The 17,494-nt window shown below is 51.4% G+C and overlaps 1 protein-coding gene across 1 annotated transcript in view; it reads left to right on the top strand.

The window, feature by feature from the left end:
* The first annotated feature begins 432 nt into the window (after positions 1-432).
* MTARC2 (mitochondrial amidoxime reducing component 2) overlaps positions 433-17,494 on the top strand; it is a 37,766-nt gene continuing 20,704 nt past the window's right edge. The window contains exons 1-4 of the mRNA XM_047077223.1: positions 433-859; positions 6,768-6,941; positions 11,167-11,329; positions 12,300-12,440. Of these exons, the coding sequence (XP_046933179.1) occupies positions 573-859; positions 6,768-6,941; positions 11,167-11,329; positions 12,300-12,440 (765 nt within the window). The 5' untranslated portion in view covers positions 433-572. The remainder of the gene's footprint in view (positions 860-6,767; positions 6,942-11,166; positions 11,330-12,299; positions 12,441-17,494) is intronic.

Here is a 17,494-nt window from a genome sequence, read left to right as displayed (position 1 = left end):
TGGGCCGGAACAAGCAGTGAAGCGTCCTTGCAGCAGGGAGCTCTGTCTCGGGCAGGCATTTTATTGGAGGTGGGGGGCCGGGGTCACCCCGGGGACCGGGCCTCACCCTGCCAGAGGCCACGCTGGCCTTGGGTCCGCTGTCGGTGCAGAGGTTTCCGGGGAGCGGGTGGGGGGGGGGGTCCAAGTCCCGCAGTCCCCGGAGGGATCCGCCAGAGCAAGTAGTTGCTAAACGTTTCACAACCTCGCGCTCCTCCGCCCGCGGTTTTGCTTCCCGGGTTCAGTTGGGAGCGCGCGACCTGGCCGCCGACGGGCGCGCGCGAAAAGGGGCGTGGAGAGCGCGGGGGCGGCCCGAGGGGTGGTCCTGCGCGGGGACCGTCGCGGCGCAGGCAGGGGGCGCGCGCAGCGCGGGGAGAGCTGCGGCCTGACGTCCGGTTACCGCGCGGCCGCCCGCCACCTGGGCGCGTGCTGCAGGGACTAGAGGGCCGGCGACCCGGCGACCGCGGCTCGTCCCGCGCGCCCCGAACCTCCAGCGCCCCGGCCCCCCCCCCCCCCCCGCCCGCTCCCGCTCCGCCATGGGCGCCGCCGGCTCGTCGGCCCTGGGCCGCCTCGGCCTCCCCGCGTCGCGCCTCCCCGCGCAGCCCCGGCCCGGCTGGCTCGCGGTGACCGCGCTGGGACTGGCCGCCGTGGCGCTGGGGACCGTCGCCTGGCGCCGCGCGCGGTCCAGGCGGCGCCGGCGGCTGCAGCAGGTGGGCACCGTGGCGCAGCTCTGGATCTACCCGGTCAAGTCCTGCAAGGGGGTGGCGGTGAGCGCGGCGGAGTGCACGGCCCTGGGGCTGCGCTGCGGCCACCTGCGGGACAGGTAAGGCCGAGCCGGGCCGAACCGGGCCGGGGCTGCGCGATACCTGCCGGGGATCGGGTGGGGGCCCGCTCGCGGGAGGGAGAGTAGAGGTTTGCCTCCGGCGTTTCCTGGGCTGCCTGTTGGACGCCTTGCCTTTGATCCTTTACCCGGGAAGGTTGGTTCCTGTCTTGTTCAGATTTGGAAAGGTAGGTAGGTAGGTAGGGGCAAACCCCTGCCCCTCTCTGGATGAGAGGTTCCTCCTTTGTAGAAGGACGGGGCTGACCTGGTCGTCTCCCAAGTCTCTTGCTAGTTCTGAACTTTCTGATTCTATCTTAGGTCTGTAGCACAGTGGTAGAAAATAAAATGCTATGAGCACTCGTGGGCGGACCGCAGCAACGCTGAAACCAAGTCTTGTTCAAGGACACTGGCTTTGGGCTTGCTGGAGTTTGTTCCTCACACGTCTCTAGTCCTGGGGAAGGTGCCTAGGAGACCCAGGAGGTGGGGAGACTTGACCCGCTTTCATAGGTAATGAGCAGAGTGAAGTTTTGTGTTGGGGAGATGGCGTATGGGGGGCTGCAAACGTAATATTTGCCATTAAGGGAAGAGTGTGTCCCCTCTCTCCAGAGGCAGAGTGGTCCTCAAGGAAGAACTTTGGGTAAAGTTTCCACCCACATAAGGTCTGGCGCATAGAAATTTCATTTCTCCTCTCTCAGAAAAGAAAAAGGTATCCTGTCATTTAACTCATCCCAAAGGTGAGGCTACAGAAACATACTCCTTGACACAGAATTATGCAGGCTATCTGGAAGGCTCGCTCGATATGGTGAAGGATGCTAAACTCTAGAAAGAGTGAACAAGGAAGAACAGAATCCCCGTCTTTTGTTCATTTCAGTTAAGATGCCTTCCTATCTGGGATGGTTTTGCTGTGGTCCTCTCTGTATAGGGAGGAGGAGGTTTGCGAGGTGATTGTTCAAGGAATCTTCTAGCAGCGGCCGTCTGCTGCCCTGAAGTCCCTCTACGACACGTGGATTCACTCTTCTCCGAAGACAGCTGTCTTTAACAAATGTGGACGCTCACAGCTTTGAAAAACTCCACACCCTGTCCTAGAGAAATATCGTGTATGCCGACCGTGTAACTCTTGGGGAGTTTCCGTCCACCTCCTTCCGGATTTCTAATCCTGGAGAGATTTTTAAAACTTTAATGTCCTGGGAGTCCCATCCCAGACCTATGGGATCAGAATCACCAAGAGTGAAGCCGTCTCAAGTCGTGTCTAGATCTCCCCTGGGGAATCTGATTCTGTGATGAGAGGGTGGTGTCTGGGGGCCAGTAAGGAGAAGAGCTTGGTCGCAGCTTGTTCAAGTGTGACCGATTAGAAGAGCCTTCTTACTGCTGGGAAGACCACTTCACTTTAGTGATACTGGACACACTCCAAAAACAGCGAGGAGCGAATTCTCATGATGCACATCCAGAGAAAGTGGCTGTGCTACTTCCTTCCCCGCTTGAAGGACCGAAGTGATTTCTCAAGAGGGATTTCCGGTTCCTATCCGTGTCTCTTTTGATCGTCTAATGACTGTTTTCCCACTTCTGGATGTCACTGCTTTGCTGTGATTATTGCACTTTCAAAACAGCCCCTTTCATCCGCAAATGAAAAAGAAACAACAACTTTGTTTTGAACAACAAATGCATGGGGTTGGGTGCGGTGGTGGGGTGTGGAGACTGGGATGAGACAGGGCAAGGCAGGGGAACATTGACTCAGTGCATCGGATGCCTCAGACCCCGAGCTGAATCCTGTCACGTAGATGATCTTATGCAAGCCTCATCACAGTCTTGTGGGCTAGATATTATCTCCACTCTGCAAAACAAACAAACAAGCAAACAAAAACAAAACACAGTATCAGAAAGGATGAGCATCTCACCCAAGATCACAAAACAGTTATGTGCTGGAGGGATTTGAACTCGGAGCTCTGTGGGTGCAGCAATCACGTGCTTTTTTCTGAAGGCAGTGTGATTTAAAAAAGCAAAGGTTGTACTGAGCCTCAGGAGACCCGGGCCCAGTCGTCTAACCTCCCTGCACCTCATTTTTGTTTTTCATTCACAAAAGAGAGGGGTTGGACTTGATGGTCTCAAAGAGACTATTTAATCTAGGTTTCATTTATTGAAGGATAATCGAAAGCAAGCTGGAAAGAACTCTGCTAAGTGACTGCTGTTCTCTCAACCTAAGACTTTCATAACGAAACTACTACTAGCCTTTAATGCAGGAAAAGACCTCTCGTATTTAATTCCATTTTGAACCTGTGTCTTTGGAACCCTTCTGAGAAGCTGGGTGGGTTCTTCCTCTCTAAAGGGCTCTGTGTCTCCGATTTCTAGAACTGTTTTGTTCAGAGCTCTGAACAGATCTGTGAATGTTTGGCTTGGGCAGCCTGAACTTTGAGCCGGTTTAGAGGCCGCCTAGCAGAATGCTGGCCTTGCCTGATTGGCACAGACAGGGGGAGGGTTGGCTGCCCTCCTTGACCTTGTAAATCCGGCTCTCTTTAGTGGGCATATATGACTCAGTCTTTTGTGCATCTGCCGTACCCCTGCTGAAGCCAGCCCTTTATGTTTTGTGCACAGACTGTGATCTCCTGGAGAAATGAGATTTCTAATTTATTATCCTGAGTGTCATTTCCTCCTGACTTTACCCTCCTGCTGTCACCGGGTCCCTGCTCCCCCCGCCCCCCCCCCCTTTTTCAGGCTCAGGCACTTCCACTTCCCAGGCCAATTTCTAAGTTTAGAAATAAGGTTTTCCAGCTGTCCTGGGCTCCGCTCTCCCACCTCTGTGGCTGTTCAGGGCACCGCTGGGTTTTTTTTTTTTTTGGAGAATATGAGCTGCAGCCTCTGATTGATTCTTACACCACACACCCATGCTTTATGCGTAAAGGAAGGTGTTCGTTTTGGGACAACTTGGTCATGAAGAATCCACAATCCAGACTTAACGTTCTTTCAGATCTGGCAGAACAGAGATGATTGTTCATTCACTGGGCATCGTTTGTGTGCAAGAGATGACAAATGGCATTACCCCAGTGGACAGGGTAATGAGGGTGGTCGCGGTATGTTACAGGCAGCAGCGTTTTATCTTGGGTCGGTGTCTCTGTCCCGTCCCGGTGTTAGACTTCCTGCAAGCTGCCACTTGCCTTTCGGGTTGCAGCAGGTGGCGTAAAACGTCCAGCGCCGCCCCGCCCCCTTCTCACTGTGAACACCCAGGGGTGACCTCCTGTGCTGCAATACCACCGGCTGGAGCGCAGGGCGGCGCCTGTGAGCCCGAGGGAAGGGCTAAAGTGGAGGTGGATGGGGAAGGGGGGGCGGGATGAGAAAACTCAGCCCAGCGAGGGACTCGCTGTCAGAAATAACCTGCAGACACCTGTTGGGACATGGGTCTGGCTTGTGTGCAGATCTCAGAGGGAGTCTTGTTTGGTGCTAAGACTTGTGGCCAGTTCGGAGTGCCTGCGGTGGTGGGGTTGACCAGAGCAGGGTCACCCAGAACTCTGCACCCACGGATGAGGCTGGAAATAGGAACAGGGCCCAGCCCAGAGGGGAATGGAGCTGTAACGGAGGAGCAGGGATTCCCTTGGCCACAGAACCCCATAGGTGAGTAGGCCAGACAACCCTGGGAACCTTCTTTACCTAGAAGGAAGGAGGCGGCTTCTCAGAGGGACAGAGCCTGCTACTGCCCAGCGTCACCAGCTCCGGGATGGGAACAGCCGAGACAGTTCCTAAGATGCCTTTGCACGGTCCTACCTCCCCTGCCATACCTGGACACCAACACGCATGCTGGTTAACAGGGCACAGGTGCCAGCGAGGGGGGAAGGGACACCACTAGGGTCCGGTGAGGGCAGGGACTGAGCTGTCTGCACTCTGAGATCAGACATCCTCATCAGGTTCTTGCAGGCGTTGCCACTTGGTTCCAGTCATATTTGGAAATGTCTCTCTTGGAGGAGCTGCCCCTCATTCTGGAAGGCGCTGTCCTTTTTGTCCTACTCACGTTTGGAAAGCCCCAGCTTTCAGCTGCTGCTTGTACATCAATGCCCGCAGAGTTCCTCACCCGCTGCACTTGTGTTCTGTCTAAAATGGGTATTGAGGGGCGCCTGGATGGCTCAGTCGGTTAAGCATCTGACTTTGGCTCAGGTCATGATCTCGCAGTTTGTGGGTTCGGGCCCCACATCAGGCTCTGTGCTGACAGCTCAGAGCCTGGAGCCTGCTTTGCATTCTGTGTCTCCCTCTCTCTCTGCCCCTCCCCGGCTCACACTCTGTTTCTCTCTCTCTCAAAACAAGTAAACATTAAAAAATGTTGAAAAAAAAGGATATTGAAACTTACTCTCTAGAGGGCAGAACGCTTTTTAAATTTTTTTCTTTTTCTTTTTTAGTAATCAAAGAGTGTGTGTGGAATAACCCAAAACATATGCACTCTGCTGAAGATCAAAGCTTAGGCGACCTCCCCGGACCAGCCTCCCTTCCCCTTTCCAGCTTACCCATCCCCCTCACCCCCACCCCAGATAGGATGCAGTGTGAAAACCGAGGCCGGAATAGCAGCTCTCTAGAGATGAGTCGAGTTCTGATCTAACTTGTGGTTTGTGAGAATTTTCATTCTCTGAATCAGAACATGTGCACAAGGAAGAAAGGCTAATTGGGGGTCTCCTGATGACAGATCTGAGGGCCATGGGAGGTTAAACAGAGCGGAGGCCCGTTTGCATCCTTCGGAATCATGAACATAACAAGAATCTGTCTAGGGTTCTAGATGACTTGGGCCAGCAGTTTTGGCCCCATCTGGTTCCACAGTGAAAAGACCTAGAAGACATTTCGCTTCGACCAGGGGCTCGGGGGAGTGTTGAACAGACACAGAGAAGTTTCTGACCAAAGCAAAGCCCCAAATTGAGCACCATAATTACTTAAGCGGTGAAGGGAAGGTCCCTAAATCAGCCTCATTTTCTGGATTTTTGGAACTGGGGATTTTCTTTTCTTCAAAAAAAAAGTTTTTTTTTAACATTTTAAAATTTATTTTTGGGGGGCATCTGGGTGGCTCAGTCGGTTAAGCGCCCGACTTCAGCTCAGGTCACGATCTCGCGGTCTGTGAGTTCGAGCCCCTCGTCGGGTTCTGGGCTGATGGCTCGGAGCCTGGAGCCTGCTTCCGATTCTGTGTTTCCCTCTCTCTCTGCCCCTCCCCCGTTCATGCTCTGTCTGTCTCTGTCTCAAAAATAAATAAACGTTAAAAAAAAATTAAAAAAAAAATAATAAAATTTATTTTTGGGAGACAGAGACAGAGTGCCAGCAAGGGAGGGACAGAGAGAGAGGGAGACACAGAATCCAAAGCAGGCTCCAGGCACTGAGCTGTTCAGTACAGAGCCCGATGTGGGGCTCAAAGCCATGAACCGTGAGATCATGGCCTGAGCCAAAAGTTGGACACTTAACTGATTGAGTCACCCAGGTGCCCCTTTTTATTTATTTATTTTTTTGATGTTTATTTTTCGGAGAGAAAGAGAGAGAGAGAGAGAGAGACAATGTGAGTGCACAAGCAGGGGAGGGGCAGAAAGAGGGGACAGGGGATCCGAAGTGGGCTCCATGCTGACAATAGCTTCAGTGCAACAAGCCTGATGTGGGGTTCGAACTCCTGAACCACGAGATCATGATCTGAGCCACCAAAGTGCCCCAAGAACTGGGGATTTTCACACATTGGCCACATGTTCTCTCCCAGGGCTGTTTCTTGTAAAGAAGCTCCTTTTGGGGGCACCATGTTTTGGACCCAAAGAATTTGGCCAGGTCTGGATAATTGTCTGGGAAAAAATGGTTGGATCCTGAGTGCGGGCAGGGGGAGGGTTTTGGTGAAATAGAAAGCTAGACGGAAACCACTGAGAAGGGGGAAGAGGCTTTTCTGAGTGTGTTCTCATCTGTTCCTTGGCAGGTTTTGGCTGGTGATTAAGGAAGATGGGCACATGGTCACTGCCCGGCAGGAGCCTCGCCTGGTGCTGGTGTCCATCACCTATGAGGGTGACCGCCTGATCCTCAGGGCTCCGGGCATGGACCAGCTGGTTTTGCCGGGCAAGCTGCCTTCTTCAAACAAGCTGCATGATTGCAGGTGCGCTGCCTGGGGCCCCCGGGGACCTGCAGGGGACTTGATTTTCCTGCGGGCTTCTCCCTGCACCCTGTCTTGTTACAGTGTCTATAGTAGCTGATGAGTTTGGTCAAGAAAATATTTTTTAAAGATGTTTGGTTATTTTGACAGCAAGAGAAAGAGAGAGAGGGGTGGGGGAGGATTCCAAGCAGGTTCCATGCTATCAGCATGGAGCCCGACTCGGGGCTCAATCCCATGAGCCCTGAGATCATGACTGAGCCGAAATCAAGAGTCTAATGCTTAACCAACTAAGCCACCCAGGCAGGTGCCCCGGTAAAGGAAATATTTAAGAGGTTTGTCCTGGGCTGGGATCAATCCTGTGGTCAGGTGCGAGTGGATGAGGCAGAGAGCTGTATCCAGGGTCCCTGGGATTTGTCTTAATCAGGTATGCTAAGGAGCGCAGATGTGGAAATGACCGTGATGTGTAAGGACATACAGATCCCTGGAAACAGGCGGCTTGGCATGTCATAGAGGGCCACATAGGGGGACCCCAGGGTTGGTCAGGAGGTGGGGGCTGAGGTAGGGTGGGAGGTCAGGGGGAACGCAAGCAAGAGCCTTTATTGTGGTTTCCACAGGAGGTACCGGGCACGGCAGGATAAACAGCTTTAGGATTGGCTAGTTTGAGTAATTCCAGTGGGCTCTGGGGCATAGAGGTCCTGTCCCTGTTTGTCTGGTACCTGGCCCTGAGTATTCAGGCAGGGTGACAGTGGCCTGGAACGTAAAAGCAGACAGGGGAGGAGGCTGGGGTGGGGGCTCTGGATGGATTGTCATGCACACGAAAGGCACCCTTGCAGGTGGGTCGTTTACTACCCGTAGGAACTGACCAGACTCGGGAAGGACAGTTCCTTCCACGTCGGCAAGATCCCAGGATGTCAAAGCATCAAAAAGACAGGAAATACGAAAGCGTGATTGATACATATGGGGGGGGGCGGACACAGGGCCAGTCTTTAGAGTTTGTCTCTGTTTATTCAAGTCGGAGGGGCTTCGCTTCAGCAGTGGCAGCCTGCCCCCAGCCAGGCAGACGAGGCGGTGAGTGGAGACTATACCAGCCGAATCTCAGGGTTGGGTGAGAGGGGTGCAGGAGCTTCTCGAGGTGATGTTGCAGCCTCTCAGGTCTGGGATTGAGACTGAGGCACCTGTTGCACCAGTCAGATGTGGGAGATTCCCACCTCTGGCCTCCTAGACAGTCTCCAGCCCTGGGCTTCCTTCCAGTCTGTAGGACCCCTGCAGGGCTGTCAAATGCCACGGCTCATGGGGGCCTTGTCCGGTGCTGCCCGGAAGTCCTAGAGGCTGGGGCACTTGTCATTTTCAGCATGTGGAAATTGAGGTTGTCCATGGGTTCCCAAGGCTCAGAGGACGGCCACAGAGTGCTCCCTGTGCCCTGATTGTATACTTTTTCAAGCAAAGTGTCTGAGCTTAAAACTACCCTTCGGGGCGCCTGGGTGGCTCAGTCAGTGAAGCGTCCAGCTTCAGCTCAGGTCATGATCTCGCGGTCCGTGGGTTCCAGCCCCGCGTCGGGCTCTGTGCTAACAGCTCGGAGCCTGGAGCCCGCTTCGGATTCTGTGTCTCCCTCTCTCTCTGCCCCCCTCCTGTGTGTGCTCTGTCTCTCTCTCTCTCAAAAATGGATAAACATTAAAAAAATTAAAAAGGATGATGGAACATTTTGTGTCAAATGTGGAAGAGCGTGGATTTTGCATAACATTCTGGAAGAATAGGAGAAGCCGAGGGGTTACCCCTCGAATGGCTGAGGGGTAGGTACCGTCTGCTGCAGGGATGGGGGAGAAGGGACCAGTGGAAGGGCAGCGTTCGGGAATGAGAAAGAGGTTTCGCTGTTAGTATTCTCTTACCCACCGGCTGCTTTCTACTTTTCAAAGTGCCCACAGTAGGCTCACCTGGGGGACGGAAGCTGGGGGGCAGAAGCGTGTGCTCATCCACGGGTGTTGCTGTGAGGGGTTGAGGAATGTGCTGGATCCAGGAGCAGGTGCTCTGGGAACTGATGAACAGCGGGGTCGAGTCTGTTCCAAGTAATTTGTTGTTTGAGGAGACTTTTAGGGGCAAGGCTGAAGGCCAGGAGGGGACCTTGAGAAGGCTTTGGGACTGAATTAAGAATTAATCAGAGGTCAAGCAATGGCTCCCTGAAGAGGGGTTAGAGAGAGAGAGAGAGAGGAAAAAAAAAAAAAAAAGACCAGGAAACTTGAGAGCAGCATGGAGATTCGACAGGGGGCTGGAGAGGCCATTTGAAAAGAAAGTGAGTCTAAGGGTCAGAGTGGGACTGGGGACATCGGAGAGCACAGGGCTTTTTTTAAAAAAAAATTATTTTTTTAATGTTTATTTACTTTTCATAGAGACAGAGTGCGAGTTGGGTGGGGGATTGCAGAGAGAGAGGGAGACACAGAATCTGAAGCAGGTTCCAGGCTCTGAGCTGTCAGCACAGAGCCCGATGTGGGGCTCAAACCCACAAACCATGAGATCATGACTGAGCTGAAGTCAAATGCCCAACCAGCTGAGCCACCCAGGCACTCCAAGCATCTGACTCTTGATCTCAGCTCAGGTTTTGATCTCCAGGTCGTGAGTTTGGGTCCCGTGTTGGGCTCTGTGCTGGGCTTGAAGCCTATTTGAAAACAAAAAGTAGGGTGCCTGGGTGGCTCAGTCAGTTAAGCATCTGACTTGATTTGGGCTCAGGTCGTGATCTCACAGTTCATGAGTTCGAGCCCCATGTTGGGCTCTGTGCTGAGTGTGGAGCCTGCTTAAAATTCTCTCCCTCTCTCTCCCTCCCTACTCCCTGCCCCGCCACTTTTTCTCTAATCATGAGTATACTCTTTTTCTCTCTAAAACTGTGTCTGGCGGTCTAGTGGTTAAGATTCGGCACTCTTATCTCTAAAAAAAAAATGTGGACTATTAAAGAAGACCTTAACCGTATGTTTTTAAAATGGATGGGAGTGGGTGTCAAACCACCATGGCATTTGGATTCCATTGCATGCTTTCAGGGCATAATTTTATATATTTGTATATTAGTATACATAATACACTTTATAATAATTTTATTTTTATTTTTTTAAGTATTTATTTTGAGAAACAGCACAAGTAGGGGAGGGGTGGGGAGGGAGAGAGAGAGAGAGAGAGAGAGAGAGAGATTGAGAGAGAGAGAGAATCTCAAGCAGCGCACAGCTTGATGCGGGACTCGAACCCAAGAACCTCGAGACCATGACCTGAGCCAGAGTCAGATGCTTAACGGTTTGAGCACTCAGGCAGCCCTGCAATAATTTTATTTTAAATGTCAATATTTATAACTCAATGGAACTTATATCTTCCACAACAGATTAAACTTACCATAAAAATAGTTTACACGTCCACTTGCAATTCTGTGAGGGGTGCGTAGCTTTTAAACATTTTTTTTTTAGTAGTGCTCAAGCAGAAAAAGCACTGTGTTATCTAATGGAATCTGTGCCCGCCTTGTGGGTAAGTACTGTATTATTATCTCCAGTTTACAACCGGAGACACAGCATCAGGGGAGTTGAGTGCTTGGCGTGAAATCACAGAGTGGAGCACGGTGGAGTTTCAGGTGCTGCCAGACTCCAAGCTCAGGCTGCATCTGCCACACCAGAGTCCCTTCTGAGAGCATCCTGCATCCTTGCTCCTCAAAGTGTGGTCCGTGGACCAGCAGCTTAGCCGCCCCGAAGCCTGTCAGGCATGCACAGGCTCAGGCTCCAGTCAGACCTTCTGGATCAGCGTGTGCATTTTCACACGATCCCACTGATGTGCAGGCATATTAGGCTTTGAGAAGCTCTTCCCTGGAGCGCATTCTGCAGATTCCCCTCCTGCTTCTGTTCAGCTTTGGCCGTTGGCCTGAAGACGTGCGGTCCAGCTGCTCTGTCTTTACAAATTTTTTTTGAATGTTTATGTATTTTTGAGAGAGATTGAGACCGAGCACGAGCGGGGGAGGGGCAGAGAGAGAGAGAGGGAGACACAGAATCACAGAATCGGAAGCAGGCTCCAGGCTCTGAGCCGGCGGCACAGAGCCCGACGCGGGGCTCGAACTCACGGACCGCGAGATAGTGACCTGAGCCGAAGTCGGACGCTCAGCCGACTGAGCCACCCAGGTGCCCCCAAGCTGTTCTGTCTTTAGCGCTAATCTCTCAGGGTGTTGAGGCAGGAGAATAACTCTGGTGTTCTCTTGTGACCCTTCCAGGCTGTTTGGGATGGACATCAAGGGCAGGGACTGTGGCGACCAGGCAGCTAAGTGGTTCACCAGCTTCTTGAAAACAGAAGCTTTCAGGTTGGTTCAGTTTGAAGATCACATGAAGGGAAGGTCATCGAAGAAAATTTTCTCTACCCTTGTACCGAATTACCAGGTGAGCTTACAGAGAGCTGCCCTTGGCTTCTGCCAGTCACCCCTCTGTGTCGGGCTTCCTTCTTGGGATCCCAGTTAGGAGAGTGTAGTCATGGCCCAGGGGAGGAGGACGGAGGGTGCGTTCTGGGCAGGTGTTGGGGACGGAGAGGGAAGGGCCTCCAGGTGGAGCGTGGAGGATAGATTGCGGCAGGTACCGTGGAGGGAGAAGCTAGGGGTGACCCCCAGGGAGGTGGGGGCTCAGGAGAAAACAGGTTGGGAAGGTGAAGTGAGAGGTTCGTTTGGGACTGAACCAGGTTTCCTAAAATTACGGAAGCGGGCTTTCTCCCGGGGCTCCCTTGGCCATCAGTGTGGTGTGGTTATTTCGGGCACTGAAAGGGTATCTTCTGAAGGAGGCCACCTCTGGGCCAGCCGTAGCCCAGAGACCACAGCCTTTGATTTTGCAGTGAGAGAAGGTTTAAAATGCTAGCCGCTTAGGCAGCCCTCCCCTTCCTCCCTGAACTACAGGCTTTTTGAGTGCTTTGTTCACCGCTGTTTCGCCACCTAGAACAGTGCTCGGTACAGAGCAGGTGCTTAATAAATGCACGTGGAGTGAATGGGTGCCACCTGAAGAAATTATGGGGACAGTGTGGTGGATTGGCAGCCTGTTTTACAGCAGTGCTGTGGGAAGGGGGTCACTGCTGGGCGCTGGAGTGAGGAGCAGGGGGAGTCCTGGAAGATGACGCTGCCCTGAGCCCTGGCTGTTGCCTTGTGTGTGTGTGAGGGGAGCCCCTGCGAGGCCCCACGGCAGGAACCGGCCTGGCACTGACTTTGGCTGTTTCCAAGACCACGGGGTCTTCTCCCCTCATTGAACACCACTGTCCCTCTGCATTGTGCCCCCTGTACACACCACTTCCAGACTTTGCTTAGCTTTCTGTTGGGCTGAGGCATTTCACGGGCCAGTGAGGCCTGATGGTGCCATGTTCTTGGCTCAGGTGGCCTACCCAGACTGCAGCCCGATCATGCTCCTCTCGGAAGCCTCCCTGGTGGATCTGAATACCAGGCTGGAGAAGAAACTGAAAATGGACCAGTTCAGACCCAGCATTGTGGTTACAGGCTGCGATGCCTTTGAGGAGGTAAGAGTCTCCTAGCTTCTGTGCATTAAGCTCTAACGTGCTGATCAAGACGCTAACGGAACTGCTGTTCCCTTTACCCAGCGCCAACTCAGACCCTCCATGGGGTCTCTTCTTCCCCGAGACTTACCTTAACCTTGTGGAGTTGTGTCCCTATTGCTGCCACCATCACCTTGCTGGCCTCAGGGGTGCGCTGCTCACCCTTTCATGCCTGGGCCCCAAAGTGAGCAATCAGATCTCCACATTGCATTAAGTCTGAAATGAGGCTAGGCTGTATCATTATAGCTCAGAGATCACTAAAAGGAAATGAAGATGAAGAGAACAGCCAGGAGTGCCCAAGGATTTGAGATTCCTGGAAGGCCCAGACCCCAGAGTGGAGGCCAAGAGGATACAGGAGATCTGCCTTGTGAACAGGGCCCTGGAGACATTGTATGCCATGGCCTGAGTTCTCTCCCAGAGGACCCACATGCTCTCCTGCATGGCTGATGGCAGAAATTTCCACCCTCTCCAGACACAGCCCCTTGTAGCCCTAAGGGGACAAGCACATCAGAGCCCAGCTGTCCTGCAGTCTGTATGGAAATACATAACTGGGTGTTGCTCTGTGCTAAGAAATGTTGGCAGTCCTGTTAAACATTGGGGGTGGGCTAAGCTTTATGGACCCTGGAAGTAATGACAACAAATCCATTTATTGGGTGTTTTCTGGGTACCAGGCACCGAACTAATGTATTACTTCATATCATTTACTCATTTGATCCCAACGACAACCCTGTGAGGTCTGTACTATTGTCTCCTTTCTATAAGGAAATTGAAGCTGGGAGGTATTACCTACTTGTTGGTCATGTAATGGATGGTTCTGGCATTAGCACCTCAGACTTGTAACTCCAGTTTCTGAGGTGTAGGAGTCGTGGTTCCAATTTAGAAATCCCAAATAGCTGACTCTGAGGGGAGAGGCTCTCCATTCATTGCCCCCTCGGGTGGCCACATTTCCCTTTGTGTGAGTAAAATGTGCCCCTATTTGCTGATAAGTGTTGTCCTTTAGAATAAACCTTTGTATTGAGGGGCCCTTGGGTGGTTCAATCCGTTGATATCAGCTCAGGTCATGATCCCAGGGTTATGGGCTCCATGCTGAGCGTGGAGCCTGCTTAAGATTCTCTGTCTCCCTCTGCTTCTCTCCCTGGCTTGTGTTTGCTCTTTCTCTAGAAAAAAGAAAAAAAAAAAAAAAAGAATAAATCTTTGCATCCAGTGTAGTATAAATTCTTTCATACGTAGGCACTTTATTGTTTGGTAATTTAAAAAATAGCAGTATATACAGAAGTTTTCTACTTGTTGATGTTATCCTGTCATATGTTATCTATTTCCTATAATTTCTCTTTACATTCATTAAAATGTTTTTCTTTTAAAGTGTATTTTTTGAGAGAGAGAGAGAGAGAGGGCACAAGCAGGTGATGGGCAGAGAGAGGAGGAGAGACAGAATCCCAAGCAGAATCCCAGACAGAATCCAAAGCAGGCTCCAGGCTCTGAGCAGATAGCACAGAGCCCTATGTGGGGCTTGAACTCATGAACTGTGAGACCATGACCTGAGCCAAGGTCAAGAGTCAGATGCCCGGGGCATCTGTTGGTTAAGCATCCTACTTCAGCTCAGGTCATGATCTCACGGTTCATGGGTTTGAGCCCCGTGTCATGCTCTGTGCTGACAGCGCAGAGCCTGGAGCCTGCTTCAGATTCTGTGTCTCCCTCTTTCTCTCTCTGCCCCTCCCCCACTTGTGCTCTCCCTTTCTCTCAAAAATAAATAAATAGACATTAAAAAAAAAAGTCAGATGCTCAACCAACTGAGCCATCCAGCTGTCCCCAAAATGTTTTTTTTTTTTCCCCCAAATTGATAATCTATAATGGGCCAGGCCCTGTGGCTGGGAGCCCTGGATACAGAGGTGAAAAGATACAGATCCTACCCTTCAGAATTCCCTGATATGAGCAGAAGAGCCTCAAGGCAATGACAGCTTGGTGTGAGAAGAACTGTAATGCACATGCTTAGCCGGTGCCTAGGATGTTTAGAAGTAGAACTGCCTAAGTCTGCCTGTCGAAGGGGAGTGTGGGGGTGGGTCAGATCAAGCCACCTCGAAGCCATGCTGTGTATGTGTATAGCTGTGTGTGCTCTGTGTGCCTGCAAGGGTGAGCGAGGGTCGTTGTGGGTATCAGAGGCAGCCAGTTGAAGACCTAAAAGCACGCGAGGCCATGGCATTGAGGGGTGCCCGGGAGCATTTCAGAAGCACAGAACTCTGGGGGCGAGAGAGAAGTGGCGGGAGGAGGCCGGACCCAGAGCTGGCCGGAGCCCGCCAGGCCAAGGGCTTTGCATTTTATATTGTGGGTCTTGAAAGCAGGTGATGGTTTTGAACAAGGAAGCAGTTCGTATTTATAGCCCTCAAGCAGATGTTACTGAGGGGAGCGCCGTGTGCCAGGCCTGCTGTTACTCCTGCAGCTCTCTAGAATGTGCCCGGAAGGCAGGGAGACCCAAGACTGGAACACCAGTGCGGTGCTTAATCGCCAGAGGGTCTTTTTGAAAAGCTGTAGATTAGTGGGCCTTCCCTGGAGCCCGCATGAAATTCGTGATAAGGCCCATGACCGTGCTGGAGGCCCCAGCCCTCGGGAGTCTCATGCCTGCGGCTACAGATGAGGCAGGACAGGAAGGGACCTTGATGCTCTTGGGCTGTCGGCACCTTGAGGGAAGAGTCTCGATTTTTCTCCCCAGGAATAAATCCAGATTTTGTGGGGCTTGGAGTTGATACAATCTGGGGGGCTTCCTTCAGAAAAGAAAATAGCCGTTAGGTACAGGGCCTAGAAGGGGTCTGGTGCGAGAGAGGGGCCTAGCCTGCCTGTTTCTCCCCCGTGGTCTAGTAGTGTGCACGAGGGTGGAGCCCTTCGACGCTGCATGCTCTGCGGTAATGCAAGTGGCCGGGAATTGGATTAGAAATTAGTCCGTGGGGACGCCCGGGGGGCTCAGTCGAAGTGTCCGAAGTAAGACACGATCTTACGGATCGGGAGTGCGAGCCCCACATCGGGCTGTGTGCTGTCTGCGCGGAGCCTGCTTTGGATCCTCTGTCCCCCTCTCTGCCCCTTCTCCGCGCTTTCTCTCTCTCTCAAAAAAAGAAAAAACAAAAAAGAAATCAGTACATGAAGCAAAAATTCTGTCACAGGAATCCTATAATTGCTCCATCGTTTTCTGAGGAATTTTATTTTAGGGAATACAATTTTTCTTGATTTATCTCTACTGAAGATATGAATTCAAAAAAATTTTTTTTTTAATGTTTATTAATTTTTGAGAGACAGAGACAGAGTGCAAGCAGGGAAGGGACAGAGAGAGAGGGAGACACAGAATTGGAAACAGGCTCCAGGCTCCGAGCTGTCAGCACAGAGCCTGACTCGGGGCTCGAACTCAAGAGCTGTGAGATCATGACCTGAGCCGAAGTCGGACGCTTAACCAGCTGAGCCACCCAGGTGCCCCTGAAGATACTAATTTTAGTAAGATTTTGAGCCAGGGGAATAAGAAGAAAAGATACTTTTTTTTTTAAGTTTATTTATTTTGAGACAGAGAGTGAAAATCCCAAGCAGGCTCTGCGCGGTCAGCACTGAGCCCAACGTGTGGCTCAGGGCTCGAACTAATGAACCGTGAGATCATGGCCTGAGCAGAAACCGAGAGCTGGATGCTTAGTCGACTGAGCCACCCAGGCGCCCCAAAAAGATCCCCTATGGCCAGATTCCTGGCTAAAGATTTTTGCTTTCCTGGAATTTGCTAAGAATTTTTGTTCTCCTATAACTTGTCAAAGTGAACCTAAGGCTAATGTGAGCCTAATCTCATCCTCCTAGGCAATTTGAGTAGGTGGAGCTTTATTTTTTTTAATTAAAATAATGTTAAGTGACCTTGTGTTCTCTGTTTTATTCCTGCATGGTGATGGGCTTTCTGACATAATACCTAAGGCAGAATACTCTTTTTTTCTTTATTTTCAAATGTTTATTTATATTTGAAAGAGAGACACAGTGCAAGCAGGGGAGGTGCAGAGAGAGGGAGACACAGAATCTGAAGCAGGCTCCAGGCTCTGAGCTGTCAGCGCAGAGCCTGTGACGCAGGGCTCGAACCCACAGACCACGAGATCATGACCTGAGCCGGAGTTGGACGCTTAACCGAGTGAGCCACCCAGGCACCCCAGGCAGAATACTCTTCTTTTTCTAGAAAAGTCCTCTGATGGTACACATTTTAAAAAACCTTTGGTATAAAATGATGCTAATGTTGCCAGTTTATTCTGCCTGAAATTAAGAAGCCCAATAATTAAGGGCCTGATGCATTAACCTGTCTACCCGGTGCAGTTATACAACCATAACCTTTCAATTAGTGGGACTGTATGAAATATTAATGATAATATTCATAAATATTTAATAGAGCAACTAATAATAAAAAAATAGCAAATCTAAGCATGGTGCAAAAAGTCAGGCCATTATTTATCGCAAAAATCCAGAGCAATAGTAGAATGCATTGTGCAACATTTACTCTTTGTGACCCGAAAAGTACTTTGTACTTTTTTCTACGTAACTCTGAATAGTAAGCACATTTTCAAAGGTGGTGTCTCTTGGGCCAGTGCAGTGCGTGAGGGTTCTGGGAAGGCAGAGCAGTGGAATTTAAAAAGAGGACAATTGACTAATGCTTCTTATCTGTGTGGTTGGCCATTGCAGGGGTCAGTGTTTCCCGAACTTTGCTCACTATTCTGGTGAACAGGACTTGGCTTTTTTTTTTTTTTTTCCCCGGAATATGTTGTTCATATCCTTTCTCCGCAGTATGGAAGGACTGGGGAGAGCCTGCCAGAGATTTGGTGTGTTCCCTGTCACTGTCACTCTGTCACTTCTGTTCTTCCAGAAGCTTCCAGAGAGGTGGTAGGTCTTGAAGCCAGGCGGCTGTGGTTGGGTCCTGACCCTCATCACTCCCAGGTTGGCCGCCCAACCTACTGAGCCAGCCCAAGAGCATGTGACTCTTGATCTCAGGGTTGTGAGTTCAAGTCCCACGTTGGGTA

Source organism: Lynx rufus, unplaced genomic scaffold, assembly GCF_022079265.1.
Source record: "Lynx rufus isolate CCGP_SWC_20201006 ecotype Redwood Valley unplaced genomic scaffold, mLynRuf1.p SCAF_15, whole genome shotgun sequence".
Taxonomy (NCBI): domain Eukaryota; kingdom Metazoa; phylum Chordata; class Mammalia; order Carnivora; family Felidae; genus Lynx; species Lynx rufus.
The sequence above is the reverse complement of the archived record's forward strand: the minus strand, read 5'-3'. Positions and strand labels throughout refer to the sequence as shown.